The sequence below is a fragment of the Acinonyx jubatus genome, chromosome X (assembly GCF_027475565.1).
Source record: "Acinonyx jubatus isolate Ajub_Pintada_27869175 chromosome X, VMU_Ajub_asm_v1.0, whole genome shotgun sequence".
NCBI classification, from domain to species: domain Eukaryota; kingdom Metazoa; phylum Chordata; class Mammalia; order Carnivora; family Felidae; genus Acinonyx; species Acinonyx jubatus.
In genome coordinates this window covers 98,426,724-98,441,381 of record NC_069389.1, presented here as the reverse complement: position 1 = coordinate 98,441,381, position 14,658 = coordinate 98,426,724, and the positions used below count along the sequence as shown (strand labels likewise).

The following is a 14,658-nucleotide window of genomic DNA, read 5'->3' as shown; positions in this document are numbered from 1 at the left end:
GCTCTGTCTCTGTCTCAAAAATAAATAAACATTAAAAATTAAAAAAAAAAAAAGAATAGGGTGGCTGATAGGAATGTCTTTTAAATCTGTGTCCATCGGCCCTTGTTAGCTTACCCTAAGAGATTAGCAAGGATAAGTAGCCATCGGCATCTATTCAGTGCTTGTTTTGCTTTCCTTGGCTACCTACATTGTCTGTTTTCCTCCTCTCTTTGCTTGTGTTATCTATACTCTTTTGTTATGTCCCCAACCCCTTGGTATTCTCTCATGTCTTCAGTATCAGTAGTATACCTGTTTTCTCTTTAGAATGCTGCCAGAAACCACAGATATAAATCAGTGGTACAGTTATATTTTGTAGTTTTGTTGTATATGTAAGATGAACTAAGAAATGATTCTAAAAATGATATTCTACATATATGAACCTGAGCTTTTAACTATTTACCAACATTCCAGGTGCTTCTGCATAAAACATTAAAGAAAAACCTTTAGTTGCCTAACTTGTAAATACGTTGATTGTCATATTATCCTGAGAATTAAAAATGTGGATCTTTTTCACTAGCCTGAGTAATCAAGAACTGAGACAGTGTGGTATAGAAGAAAGTTTACTTAGTGTCACAGGTCCTGGGCTCCAGCCCCAGTTCTTTTATTAACCCACTTTGTAATCCTGGGCAAGTCCTATTTCTCATCTGTAAAATGTGGGCAGTAGACTTGATCATCTTAAAAATTATAAAGATTTTCCTCTGGTGCAGGGGAAGCAAACTTATAAAAGAAGTTGTTCTTAAAAACATATTGTCTTTTTATGTAAGTTGTCCCTGAAAGCTAATGGCTTTATTAGAAATGATGTATAATCACTTTTGAATTTGTGTATATCTCATCTGTTGCAGGATGCTTTAATCTGGATCCCAATAGAGTTTTGGATGTCATTTTAGAAGTGTTTGAATGCAGGCCAGAACATGATGACTTCTTTATATCTTTATTAGAATCTTACATGAGTATGTGTGAACCGCAAACACTGTGTCATATTCTTGGGTTCAAATTCAAGTTTTACCAGGTAAAAAAATGTGTGTGTGTGTGTGTGTGTGTGTGTGTGTGTGTGTGTGTGTGTACACAGATATATGTATATATATAGAGAGATTAATCTCATGGTTTTATATTTGCAACTTAACATTTGTAAATTGGTTTTAGCTCAGCCATTCTAGCAGAGGTGGTAGATAAATGGATAACTAACAATGCCTTGTGCTAAGTACTATATTAGTAGTATGATTGGTGTGATGTGAAAGCCTAGAGGAAAGCATGATAAATTTTTGCTTTGGGGGAGATGGAACCAGAGAAGACTTTATAGATATAACCCTTTTTAAACCTGGTCCTTGAAAGATGAATAGGAGTTTGTTGAAGTTGTCTGTTCAGAAGTAACAAATAGTGTGAGTGAAGATGTGGCAGTATGAACCTATATGACAGATTGAAGAAATGATACATAGTCTGATGTGGCTGGATTGTAATATGCAGGGAGAGAAAAGAAGAAACAGGAAGTAAAGTTGGAAAGGTAGGCACACTTTAGATTGTCAAGGGTTTAGAATTCTGTTGTATAGACAATGACCATGGGAATTTTTTAATGCATGTTTTACATCATTTTTCACCTAAACCACTGTAATAGTTATCTAGCAAGTCTGTGCCTCTGATTATTTCTCTTTAAGTCTTTCTTTCATGTTATTACTACTGTTACGTTCTAAAAGAGATTGAATTGACACACTGCTCAAAAACCTTTGTCTGTAGGATAAAATTCAAACTTCTAAATGTGGCAGAAAAGGCTCTTCGCAATCTGGCCCTATTCTATCTTTCCAGCCTTATCTTTAGTGTTTCCCCCCCCTCAAATCTGATATTCTAGTCATATTAAATTAGTAGCCATTTCCTGAACTTAGGTATAGATGTTGCTATGTATAGACCCTTATTTACATGCAGTTCCTTATAACTAGAAAACTATTCTTATCCATCTCACCTGTCTTTTCTTCATCTTGAGGACTCCTATTTATTCTTTACGATCAAGTGCTACTTGCTCTGTAAAGTCTTGGCTGGCACTTCACCCATGCGGAATTAGTTACTTCTTAATCTCTTCTCCTAAAACTTGACACAGATTTCTAGCACTTAGCAGGTTATATTAGCATAAACTATATCTGTGTCCTTTGCCAGACTGTGAGCTATTTAGGGCAGGGTCTTTCTTTTACTAATTTCTCTGGATTAATTGACTGCTTAGCCTACAGTAAATGCTCACTGATTGTAAATGAGTGATCTGTGTTTTTAGTAAGCTAGTGCTCACGATAGCATGGAAGATTTTAACACAATAAGGCCTTTATTGTCCTTTTGGTATAGCTTTGCTAATTTGTCTACCTGCCTATGATATTCAGTCAAGAAATACTCATTTATGGGGTGTTTATGATGTGCTGTTGCTTTGCTAGGCAATGATGATACTCTGGTAAAGAGTATCTATTCCTGTCGTCTGGAGCTCAAATTCACATTTCTTTTAGGATTCTCAAAAGATAACACCACTTAATGCCTCTGCTTATCTTGCATTTTCTGTTCTCTGGGATGCTCCAGAAGAGAAATCAGATCAGAACTTCATGTAACATTTTGATACCAAACAAGACACATGGCAGGGTTTCTAGGCTGGAGTACTTCACGTTTGTCCAAAAACTAGCGATGGCAGCTTTTCCTGTTCCTACCAGCAACCAAGGAGTCCACTCTTAGTACAGGGGAAGAGAAGTTGAAGTATTCATCACATCTTAAGATGTGCTGTGATTGCTTTGGGTTTGAGAACATGAAGCCAACTGCTGAAGCGATAGGGTAGCTAAAATTTAACTTGGGCATAATTAATTAGAACATAGGTTAGGGCTTAGGAGACTGTAGGTTTCAGAACATACTACAGTGAATAATGATGACCTACTGCATAACATCAAGTATTATTAGTTGAATGTGAGTTTTAGAATTTAAAGATCTTTATATGAAAATGTTCCTCATAACGATAACACTTTTCAGCTGAATTAAAATATTGGGGTTGACAGTATTGGAATAATCTTTTTTTTAAAATAGATTTTCTGATATAAGAAATACCTAATCAGGAGACATTTGATTTAGAAGTAACCTATTATTGGAAAGAGTAACCCTTGTATTGGCTCTGTGTAACACCATTCTTTTGTTTCTGTTGCCTGAGCTATCTTGTTGTGCAAATCTGCAGTCTTAAGGACCACTGAGGATAGAGGAAGAAATGTCAAAGATATTAGATAAATTGTGGTCTGGGAGGTCAAGTAAGGACAGCCATGAAAATGAAGAACTGCTTAGGGGATGTAACCCTGGGAATTGGTATATATGGTCACCCTTTTGTGTTGGTCCCTTGCCTGACCCCGTCCTCCCCTCTTCCTTTCACTGCCTGAAAATGTTTACTCCCCTTGCCCACAACCTGTATTTTCAACCAGTTGGGAATTATTTGGATTAATAGGCTTCTTCCCCACCCTCCCCCCCCCTTAATGCTAGGACTTCTAGACAGAGCTAATTATCTGCTGTGAAGTCTGTGAGAGTGATTTTATCCTAGTTCCAGCCTGGGATCAGCTATACTGGATGTTTTGACTTGGAAGGATGGTAGGGGATGTAAGCAGTTTTAGAGCACATTTTGGAAAATTTGGCAGGCACATCTGCTTGATTCCCATAACAGGGATGGCTGTAATAGAGGGCTTAAGGATAGTGTGAAGATCAGCGTAAAGGTCAGAAAGAAAGGTGTCCTAGAAAGTGTGAGGGTACCAAAAGATAAACTTGGCTGGAGTTGTCTTGCCACAGGAAAGAGGAAGGAGATGATGACTCTCACCCATATCAAGGCCCTTGATTTCTGGATTCAGAACATGGCAATAGTAGTAATAGTGGTGTCATGGTTAGGTACTATTATAACCTAAATTCACTCACTTAAGAAATGTTAATCAACGGGGCTGGTTCATTCGGTGGAGCATGAGACTCTTGATCTTGGGGTTGTGAGTTTGAGCCCCACGTTGGGTATAGATATTACTTACAAAAAAATAAAGTCTTAAAAAAAAGAAATATTGATCTAGCACTTTTTATGTGCCAGGCAATAATGTTCTAGGTGCTGGGACTACATTTGGAAACAAATAGAAATTCTTGCCTTCATGACGCTTATGTTCAAGGTAAACTATGGTATGTTAGAAGGTGATCAGTGAGATGGGACAAAAAAAAATGTAGAGCAGGATAAGGAAGAGTGGGAGTGCCAGAGTGGTAGGTTGCAACTTTACATAGAAGAGTGAGAGTATGTACCTCATTGAAAAGGTACATTTAAGCAAAGAAACAAAGGATGGGAGGTGTAAACAGATATTTGGGGAAGAGCCTCTAGGGAAAGAGAACAGCCAATGCAAAGGCCGTAAGGTGTGAGCATGCCTGATGTGCTGGAGAACAGCAAGGAGACCAGTGTGGCTGGATCCGACTGATTGAGTGGGAGTGTGGTAGGAGATGAGGTCAAAGATGAGAGACCACATCACATAGGGCTAGTGCCACAAGGGTTTTGACTTTGATGCTGTGAAGCTCTTAGAAGATTTTGAGTAGGAGAGTGATGTGACCTGACTTAATTTTTTCATTTTGTTTCTCTTTTATGTTTTCACTTTATTATGAACATTTCAAACATATAGAAAAGAGTGAATAGTGTAATGAATACCCATAATCCCATCACCTAGAAGTAAGTTTATTAACATGTTGTTATACTTTTTTTGGAAATAATTTATATTACAGATACCATGAACGTTTACTCCTAAATACGTGAATTTGTACTTTTTAAAAGTAAAGACTTTTTCTATATAACCGTGATACCAGTTTCATATCTAACTAGACTGTTACTATATAATAAACTCAGACCATATCCAGATTTCCCATATTGTCTCCCAAATAATCTTACAACTGTTTTGTTCAAACAATGATCCAATCAGAGGCCATGCATTGTATTTGATTGTTAGGATTCTTCAGTCTCTTTTAATCTAGACTAGTGTGTCCCCCCCACCCACCTTCCTTCCTTTAATGGCATTAACTTGTTGGGACCATTACTGTGGAAGACTCCGTTAGTCTTCCAAGCATTAGATATATCTGATTGCTTTTCCATGGTTGGTTTAATTTGTTCTTTATTCCTTGTTTGTCTTGTGTACTTAGAGTTAGGTCTAAGAGCTTGACTGTGTTCAGGTAAAATATTTAATGGCAAAAGGCTTCATAGGTTGTGTTGTATGTTTCATACCATAACGTCTCATACCTGCCTGATTTTTAATGTTCCGATAAGTTGATGACAGTCTAATTCCTTTATTCAACAATGACACTTCCCCTCACGTTAATAGGAAGTTATCTGTAGGTTGATACTTTGGCACCATGTGAATATCCAGTTTTTCATTAACCTTACATTAAGTGGCTTAGAATACATGGATGATCTTTTCCTGAATCAGTTATTTTCTTAGGGGTTCCAAATTACTGACTTACTAATGTTACCGTGTCTTCTGCATTTATTAGCTATTATTCGTCTGTAAAGAAGAATTGTTCCTTCTCAACTTGGCTTGCTTGTTGTCCTGAAATACAGTTCTACTGGAAAGGCAGGACAAATGCTTCATTCTCCACCCCCATGCCCCATTAATTACTAGCTTTCAGAGTAAAGAGTTTCTTTAGTGGCTGCCTCTAATGGTGACATGAGTGGTATGTGTGTATGTGAGAGAGAGAAAGATAAGAGAGACAAAAGACACTGTGTACATGTGTGGTTTGACTTAGGTTTTCAAAGAAGCAATATGGTTATGGTAACAGTTGGAAGTTAATGAGCTTCTGAATATATTTTGAAGGGTAGAGCCAGTAGTATTTGTTGATTGATTAGATACACAATGTCCTAAAGTAGAGTTAAGGCTATTTCCAACTTTTTTTGGACTGAGCAGTAAAAAGGATGGTGTCATCATCAACTGAGGTAGAGTAAATTTCGGGTGGAATGGGTTTGGCGTATTGGGGGTAGGAATCAGGAATTGAGTTTTGCATATGTAAAATTTGAGATGTCTTAGATATCCAAGTGAGATGTTGAGTAAATAACTGGATGTATAAATCTGGTATTCAGGAGAGAGGACTGCATTAGAAATAGAAATGTAGGTGTCAAAAGCATGTAGATGATATTTAAAGTTGTGATACTAGATGAAATCATCAAGAGTTGGGTATAGGAACACAAGAAGAGAACCCAGGGCCCAGCTTTGGCACTCCAATGTTAAAGGGCCTAGGAAAAGAGGGGCAATCAGCAAAGGAGATATAGAAGGAATGTACAAGATAAGAGGAAAACAAAGAGAATGTAGCATATTGGAAGCTAAGTGGAAGAAGGAACAATGACCTCTGTTAAATGCCTCATCTTAAATGACTAAAATTTGGTAATTGGATTTATCATCAGGGAGGGCAAAGCTAGCCATTTTGGTAAAGTTGGGGTGGTGTTAAAGAATAGGGAGAATGGAATTGGAGATAGTGAGAATAGACAATTCTATAAGGAGTTGTTACAGAGAGGCACAAAGGTAGCTGGCAGAGGAAGTGAGCTCAAGAGAGAAGATGTTTTGAAGATGGGGGAGAGAACATATTTTTATGCTAATGAGAATGATTGAGTAGAAAGGAGGAAAACTAGTGATATAGGAGAGAGAGGACAGAATTATTGGAGTAATGTTCTTGAGTAGGATAGAGAGAAGAGTTCATGGTATAAATGGATGGACTGACTTTAAATGGGAGCATTGAGAGTTCATCTAGAATAACGGTTGGAAAGGCAGCACATGTAGGTACAGCTGTTGGTAGGTGGATAGATGTGATGGTGGAAATTTGTAGAAATTTTAACGATTGTTCCAGTTTTCTTGCTGAAATTGAAAACAAGGTCATCAGATGAAAGGATGAGAGAGGAGGTATTGAAGGTTAGGAGAGAATGTAGAAAACAGTTTATATAGGAGGGTAGGAAAGTGAATGGATGAGAGAAATAGGGTATGATTGTCCGGCAGCATTAAGGATCCATTTGAGGGTGGATATGTGAAATTGACATTTTGAGGGGGGTTGTAGTTATTGGTAATACTAAAGTTTAGGATATGGAGTGAATGGCTGAGATGGGGAATAGGAGAAGATCTTTGAAAGAGAGGAGCTCAGGGTGCCAAGAGGCCAGCATGATGGAAGTATCATTTACATATATGTGAAAACCTCTAAAAAATTAAAGGAATAGAGTCAGACAGAGTGACAGTGAATCAGAAGCTATAAGATCATTGCTAAGTGAAGGGCTGTGACCCACGAGTACATAGATGGCAACAGTAGGACCTGACTGAAAACAGCAGAGCTCTGTCCCTCAATAAAAGCAACTAATGAACTGGCAAAAATTGCCAATAAACTTTTAACAGAATTCTGGAATTTAGTAAAAATAACTTACAGCAACTGAAGAAAGGCTTAGTGAAGAAAGAAGCTGCTGCTTTGGGCTAAGAGAGCACTGTTATGTTATAAATTGCCTGCCTACTGTCCCTCAATGATGGCCATGAAGATAGAAGCCTGCACTCCTAGTGTAGATTGGTAATGCCAGAGGACACAAAAAATTGTGAGTTGCGACCTCTCTGGCTTTTCTCTGAAGGACTGGTGTAAGGGCCTGTTTTGTTTGGCTTGACTAGGAACATCTCCAGAGCTGGGGTGGCTTTTGCCAAAAGGATTTGAAGGCACAGCTACTAGCTTTTGCAGCCTGGAACAAGAGACAGCAGTGAGAGAAGCAATAGAGAGACTGAAAGCCTGGGAAGAAAGAAGTTGGATAAGGAGATAGCATGTGCCAGGGAATTGGAACAAAAGGCCATGCCTATGTCCACAACTGGATAAGTAATTAGAAAAGGGCTGAAAAGATCCTAAGCTTTTTCCTCTGGCTGGCATTCAGGCTCTGTGCAAGCAGGAAGTGAAGACTAGGAATTGTAAATGGCTTGCCCAAGTGTTGAGGCATGCCCGAACACAGAGCCAGTATGCAAAGACTGGGAGAGTGTTTTTTCTCTTTCTTTTTTCTTTTTTTCCGGGCTTCAGGCCCTTAAGAAAACTCAAAACAGTAGCTGACCACTAAGCTAACAACAGATTTCAGTGGCCACACACGACAATAATATAGACTTTATAAGTCGTCACTAAATAAGAAAACAACAGTAACCCACATTAAGCATCAACAAACCCCAGAGATGGGGCATAATTTGATTTTCAGAGTTGTCACATAATGGTCAAAATATCCAGTTTTCAAAAAGAGATAATGAGGTATGCAGTGAAATAAAGTATGGCTCATTCACAAGGAAAAAAATAAACAGAAACTATCCCTGAGCAAGCCCAGGAGATGGAATTACTAGATAAATAATTTAAATCATCAGTCCTAAATATGTTTATGATCTATAGGAAACCATAGGCCAAGAGCTAAAGGAAACCAGACAGAATATCAGTAAAGAAATAGAAATTATAAAAAAGGAACCAAACAAATTCTGGAGTAAAAAAGTAAGATAACTGAAATGAAAAATTCACTAGAGAGGTACAACAGCAGGTTTGAGACGGCTGAAGAAACAACAAGCCAACTTGATGAGCCAATTGAGGTTATCCGGTATGAGGAGCAGAAAGAGAAAAGAATGAAGAAAAATGAACAGTCTAAGAGACTAGAAGACACCATCCAGTACCATTATGTGTATTGGAGTCCCAGAAGCAGAGAGAAAAGGGACAGAAAGCATGTTTGAATAAATAATGGTTGAAAATTTCCCAAATGTGATGAAAGATGTGAATCTACACATTGAAGAAGCTCCACAAACACTGAGCAGGATCAACTCAAAGAGATCCACACCAAGACACATTATGCTCAGATTGTTGAAAGACAAAGATAATTTTGAAAGCAGCAAAACAGATATGACCCCTTGCATACAAAAGATCCTCAATAGGGTTAACAGTTGGTTTTTCTTCAGAAGGCATTGGGTGGCATATATAAAGTGCTGAAAGAACAAAACTGTCAGTAAAGAGTTCTGTATCCAGCAAAACTACCCTTCAGAAATGAGAGATTATGACATTCTAAGATAAACAAAAGCTGGGGGAGTTTGTCACTAGTAGACCTGCCCTACAAGAAATGATGAGGAGAGTCCTTCAGGCTGAAATGAAAGGATACTAGACAGTAATTTGAAGCTATATGAAGAAATAAAGAATATTGGTAAAGGTAACTACATAGGTAAACAAAAAAGCCAAAATTACCAATATTATTGTAGTTTTTGGTTTGTAGCTCCTCCTTTTTTCTCATATGATTTAAAAGACAAAGGAATAAAAACAATTATAAATCTAATTGGAACATAATATAACAATATAAAAGGGGGAAGGATTGAGATGTATAGGTACAGAGTTTTTGTATACTATTTAAGCTAAGTTGGTATTAGTTCAAAGTACATTGTTAGAAGTTTAAAATATTAATTGCAGTATCCACTAGGAAAATAACTAAAAAACAAAGGAAAGAAGGGAATCAAAAAAGTACACTACAGAGAAAAAAATCAAACACAAAAGAAGGCAGTAATGGAAGAAATGAGGAACAAAAAATGATATATGTAGAAAACAAATAGCAAAATGGCAGAAGTCCTTCCTTGTCAGTAATTACTTTAAATGTAAATGGATTAAAATTTAGTAAATGGATTAAAATTTGTAATTAAAAGGCAGTTTGGCAGAATGTATAAAACATTCAGCTATATGCTTATCGTAAGACTCACTTTTAGATCAAAGATAGAAATGTGTTCAAAGTGGAAGTATGAAAATAGATATCCTATGTAAATAGTATCCAGGAGAGAGCTGGGGTGGCAATTCTAATATCGGGCAAGATAGACAAAAATTTTTACTGTAGACAGCAAAGGACATTATATATTGATAAAAGGGTCAACCCATTAAGAAGATAAAACAGTTATAAACACATGTGCACCAAATAGAGCCTCAAAATACATGAAGCATACACTAACAGAATTGAAGGGAGAAATAGTTCTACAATAATTGTTAGAGATTTCCATACCCCCTCTCATTAATACATAGAACACCTAGACAAAAGGAAACAGGACTTGAACAGCCACTATAAACCAATTAGACTTAACAGACACACACAGAAAACTACCTAGCAACAACAGATTACATATTCTTCTCTAGTTTACTCGGGACTTTCTCCAGGATAGACCCTATCGTAGACCACAAAACACTTCTCAGTAAATATAAAACATTGAAATCATACCAAATATTTTCTTTGACCACACTGGAATGAGACTAGATCACAGCAGTAGTGAGGGAGAATGACTGGAAGTTCAGAGCTGAGTGGGCTTTAGGGGAGGGTGGAGGGAGAATAAATACTCTGAAAACAACTATAAAAGAGCAAAGATGACTCATACCCCACCTGTAGGCCTAGTAGTGTGAGGGTCTGGGGAAAATAGCCACCACTTGACTGGGTTACAGTGAGAGTAGTGTTCCTGTAGAGTGCTAGGGTCTGCTCGAGCAAGAAGGTGAAGGGAACAGAGGAGAGGTTCAGGATATATAGGGGGTTTTGCTGAGGATGGATTATGAATTCCAGAGGATTCCATGGAAGTTTTTCAAGAATGCAGAAAGGTGGGTTAGGACAGGACAGGGATTGTGCAGAGCAATATGAGGATTAGAGTATGGGAGTTGATGTTTGGCCTGGGAGTCAGGGGCTTCTTGTGAACTCATTAAAACAGAGATAATGGGAATAATGAGAGTGTTCCTGGTGGATCCAAGTCAGATAATAAGCTTTTGTGGGTTTGCTCTGAATCCCTGACCATTTGTTTTTATGGGAAAATGTTTTGATAATAAATAATCATTTATGTATTTAGAATTAAACTTGTTAAGTTGAAGATGTACCTGTCTTAACAAATAGAGTGAACAAAGACTTCTTTATATGATATCCATTAACAAAGACTTCTTTATATGATATCCATTAGTTTGGTTAGCTTCCTTTGTTATGTCCATAACACCTATCGCAATTGTGGGGAGCCTCACAAAGAACTTGTTTTCAGCGCTGAGTAGAAGCAGAACATAATGTATTGTCACTGTTTGCTTTTTATTTGCATTTTGCCGTTTAGTAATTGCCAGTTGTCCTGGCTTCAGTCTTCCATTCATCTGACCCTGAGCAGTTTAAAAATTCGGAGAAAGTCTTTTTGTTTCTGTGTAGGGTCCACAGGGCCGGCTTGGTTGGAATTGACCATTCTGTATTTTAAAATGTTGATTTATCCATGTGTAATAAGTATAGAGACCTGTTTGGAAGGGGAAATCAATTGACAAGCAGATACACTTAGCACAAAACCTCAGAAATAAAAGAAGGGGGAGAAAAGTATAAAGCAGACACAGATAGTTTGGCACTTCCAAATTTGTCATTCTTGTCTGTCTGCATCTCCACTGAGAACTACTTGGAAAAGTGAGTTAAGAAAACACACATAAAAACTGAAACCAAAAGTAATTATTATGCAGGGTAAAATATCACTTATTCTCTTTAATTTTCAGATTTTAAAAAAATATTAGCATGTACTGTGAAGTGTGTCCATTTTTGAAACCTTTCTTTGTGTTCATCAGAAGATGAAAAGGGCTGTTTACCTAATTATCTTTGTCCTCAGTTCAGATGTCATGTATGATCAGGAAGAGCAGTGAAGCTTATTGTTGATCTAGAGTTATTTGATGTAATTGTTCTTAGTTATTGGTAGGTAAAGAATATGATTTTAGTTGTACTTTATGAACTAAATAGAAACTTTTTTTTTTTCAAGGAACCAAATGGAGAGACTCCTTCATCTTTATACAGAGTTGCAGCAGTCCTTCTACAATTTAATCTTATTGATTTAGATGATCTTTATGTACATGTAAGTCAAGTGGGCTGCTAAGGATATTTGGCTGTCTATCCCAGGGGTGGGAAGAGGAGTAGGCAGCCATATAGTACTTCAAGATTGGTCCTAGGCTCTCCGGTTCTAATTTTGGAAGCCCTAATGCATTATTGCTTTGTGTTTACTTTATGAAGTGAATGAATGTAATTCTTTGACAAACTGTGGAAATTAAGTACCTTTTGTCACAGAGTTTGAGGTTGGCTATGAAATTAAAGCTGTTAATGTCAGCAAGGTGTATCTCATTGAGAGGGAGCCAAGTCCTAATCAATGTGGTTTTAGACTTTTCTGTTATACACAAATTGTCAGAAATATGGGATTACCTAAGATACTTTTTCCTTCTTCCCAAAATGTTAATTGTAGGCATTCAAGATGAATGGGGAACTGTATATTTAAAAAACAACAAACAGTAATTGCCATTTAAAACCATTTAAAAACCATCAAAACCACTTAAAATGGTTTTCTTATGTTTTTAATGTTTTTAATGGTAATAAATGACTGGTATTGTGCTTCTGTTGCGGGACCCAGGATCTGGAAGGGTGTGTATGTTAATGTGATTGATGACCTTCAGTTTAGCAACAGTTTAGCCTGTCAATTTGAAAAAACTAGGTTTGTAGTATAGAAATTCCTGTTTATTTGGTTATATAGTAGGATATCTATGGACTTAACTCTGTCCAAAGCTGACAACATCGTCATTGTCTTTGAAATCATTTTCTGACTTCCTTGTCTGTCATGTACTATAGTTACAGACTAAAACTTAGTCTCTACCTTGGAAGCAGTCATAGTCTAGCAATGGAGAAGACATTTTGCATTATATAGTAACTACTATATTGGAGGTACTCACAAAGTGCTGTGGGGGCTCAGTATAGATAGTAACCATGTCTGTTTGGGGGCATTTTGGAAGGCTTTTCCAGACTAGTGATGTTGAACTGGGATGTTGGTAGATGACATGGTGTTGGCCTGGCTTTAAAGGCGGGAAGCTTTGTAGGTAGAATTAACTGAATATAAAGGCAGGAGTATTGAAGGGCTTCATTATTATCTTAGGGGAACATCAGGAAGCTCCGAGTACTTGGAGCCTCGGGTAGTTTATGGGGAGGTGGATGAAGATGGAGAAGAGTAGGTTGGGGCTACACTTTCCAGGGCCTTTTAAGAGCCATAGTAAGGAGTTCGGATTTTTTCTTGTTGGGAGTAGAGAGCCCTTCAAGATTTAAAGTAGAAAAGTGATGTACAAACTGAGAACATGGAAAATTTGTCAGTAAAAGGGGAATTCAAAGACAGGTATGAGTCTATAGGCAAGTATAGACTGGTAGGACAAATGGAAATATGATAGATGGTGATAGATTTATTACTGAAATGTTTGAGTTTGACAATAAATGCAAGTGGCCTAAGTGTTCCTGTTAAGGTGTCAAAGATTTTGAGATGGGATTAAAAACCAGTTTATTGTTTATTTTTCATGAGACTTCTAAAACCTAAGGACAGATAAAGGTTGAAAGTAGAAGGGTGGGAAAAATATACCAGGGAAATTATTGCTGTTACAGACAAAATAAACTTTTTGGCAAAAAGAGATAGTCACTTCATAATTAATAAAGTTGTGTTCTCTAGGAAGATAAAACAGTTGTAACTTTGCACTTAATTGCATATTCTCAAAATACACAAAACTAGAAATTGAGAGTACTGTAAGAAACTTACAGGGGTGCCTGGCTGGCTCAGTCAGTAGAGCATGTGACTCTTGATCTCGGGGTTGTGAGTTTGAGCCCCACATTGGGTGTAGAGATTGCTTAAAAAAATAAAATGTTGAAGAAAAAGAAACTTACAGTTCATTATAATGGGATATTTTTAGAGACAGTTGTATTAATCTAGGTAAAAGATGAGGACCTACAGCAGGTACATAAGTAGAGCAATAAAAATGGGTTTGATGGCCAGTGGAGAGCAGAAAGAATGAGAAAAAGTCTTGCTTACCTTCTTGCATCAGTCCTTAGTGACTTTTCTCCCATTTTTGACTAATGGGGATGAAGTCTGCAATATGTAGCTTAATCTTTCGCTATGTTTCTTTTCATTGTTTACTGATTATTTACTTCACATTAGACTTAGTTACTGAAATATATTATGCATTTCTGAGGGCAGGAACACTGAGTGCTTAGAAGAAACTAGTAAATAACGATTTGTTGGCTGTATTTTTCTGTGTCTGGGTTTTTTTATCTATTTTATGAAATATCTACATTAACCATCTTCCACGTGTACAAGATGGCTGTACTAGAGATAACGTGATCCTTTTTCATAATGGAGAGTTGACTGTACACATGCTGCTTTCTCTTTTGTAATAAACTAGAAACTAGTTTGTGACTTAAGTCAAATAGTAGGTATTAGGAAATGAAAAGTGAGATGTCAAGTTGTTCATAATTTTTCTACTTGAGATTTTTCATCTAGAGGAAATAAATTTACCCCTTCATATAATTCAGTAGCTAACCTCTCCCAAATTGGATCCTTATGAAGTACTTTTTAAATATGGAGTTTGGCCTTTAAAGGGGAACTCTGATATTTTTCATGGAACAGGCATACATTTTCTTGGGTACGTTAATAAATTGAATGGTAAGCATCACTGTTGTATTATTGTATTAATTTAGGACCTCTAACAGAAAGAAGACAAAAGAACTTCGAACTGCTACTTGATTTTAAAAGGTGTACAAAATTCAGGTACTTAACTTTGTTAGATTATAAGAAAATAATTGAGAGAAGCTTATTTTGAAAGCAA

The 14,658-nt window shown here is 37.0% G+C and overlaps 1 protein-coding gene across 16 annotated transcripts in view; it reads left to right on the top strand.

Moving 5' to 3' along the window:
• Positions 1-14,658, top strand: part of THOC2 (THO complex subunit 2) — a 112,264-nt gene that overhangs the window by 38,291 nt on the left and 59,315 nt on the right. For all 16 annotated transcript variants that reach the window (XR_008289854.1, XR_008289855.1, XR_008289856.1 and 13 more), the window contains exons 8-9: positions 882-1,048; positions 11,796-11,888. Coding sequence is in view for 13 of the 16 variants with exons in the window: in XM_053201624.1 (XP_053057599.1) it covers positions 882-1,048; positions 11,796-11,888 (260 nt within the window). In the remaining 3 variants the exon portion in view is untranslated. The remainder of the gene's footprint in view (positions 1-881; positions 1,049-11,795; positions 11,889-14,658) is intronic.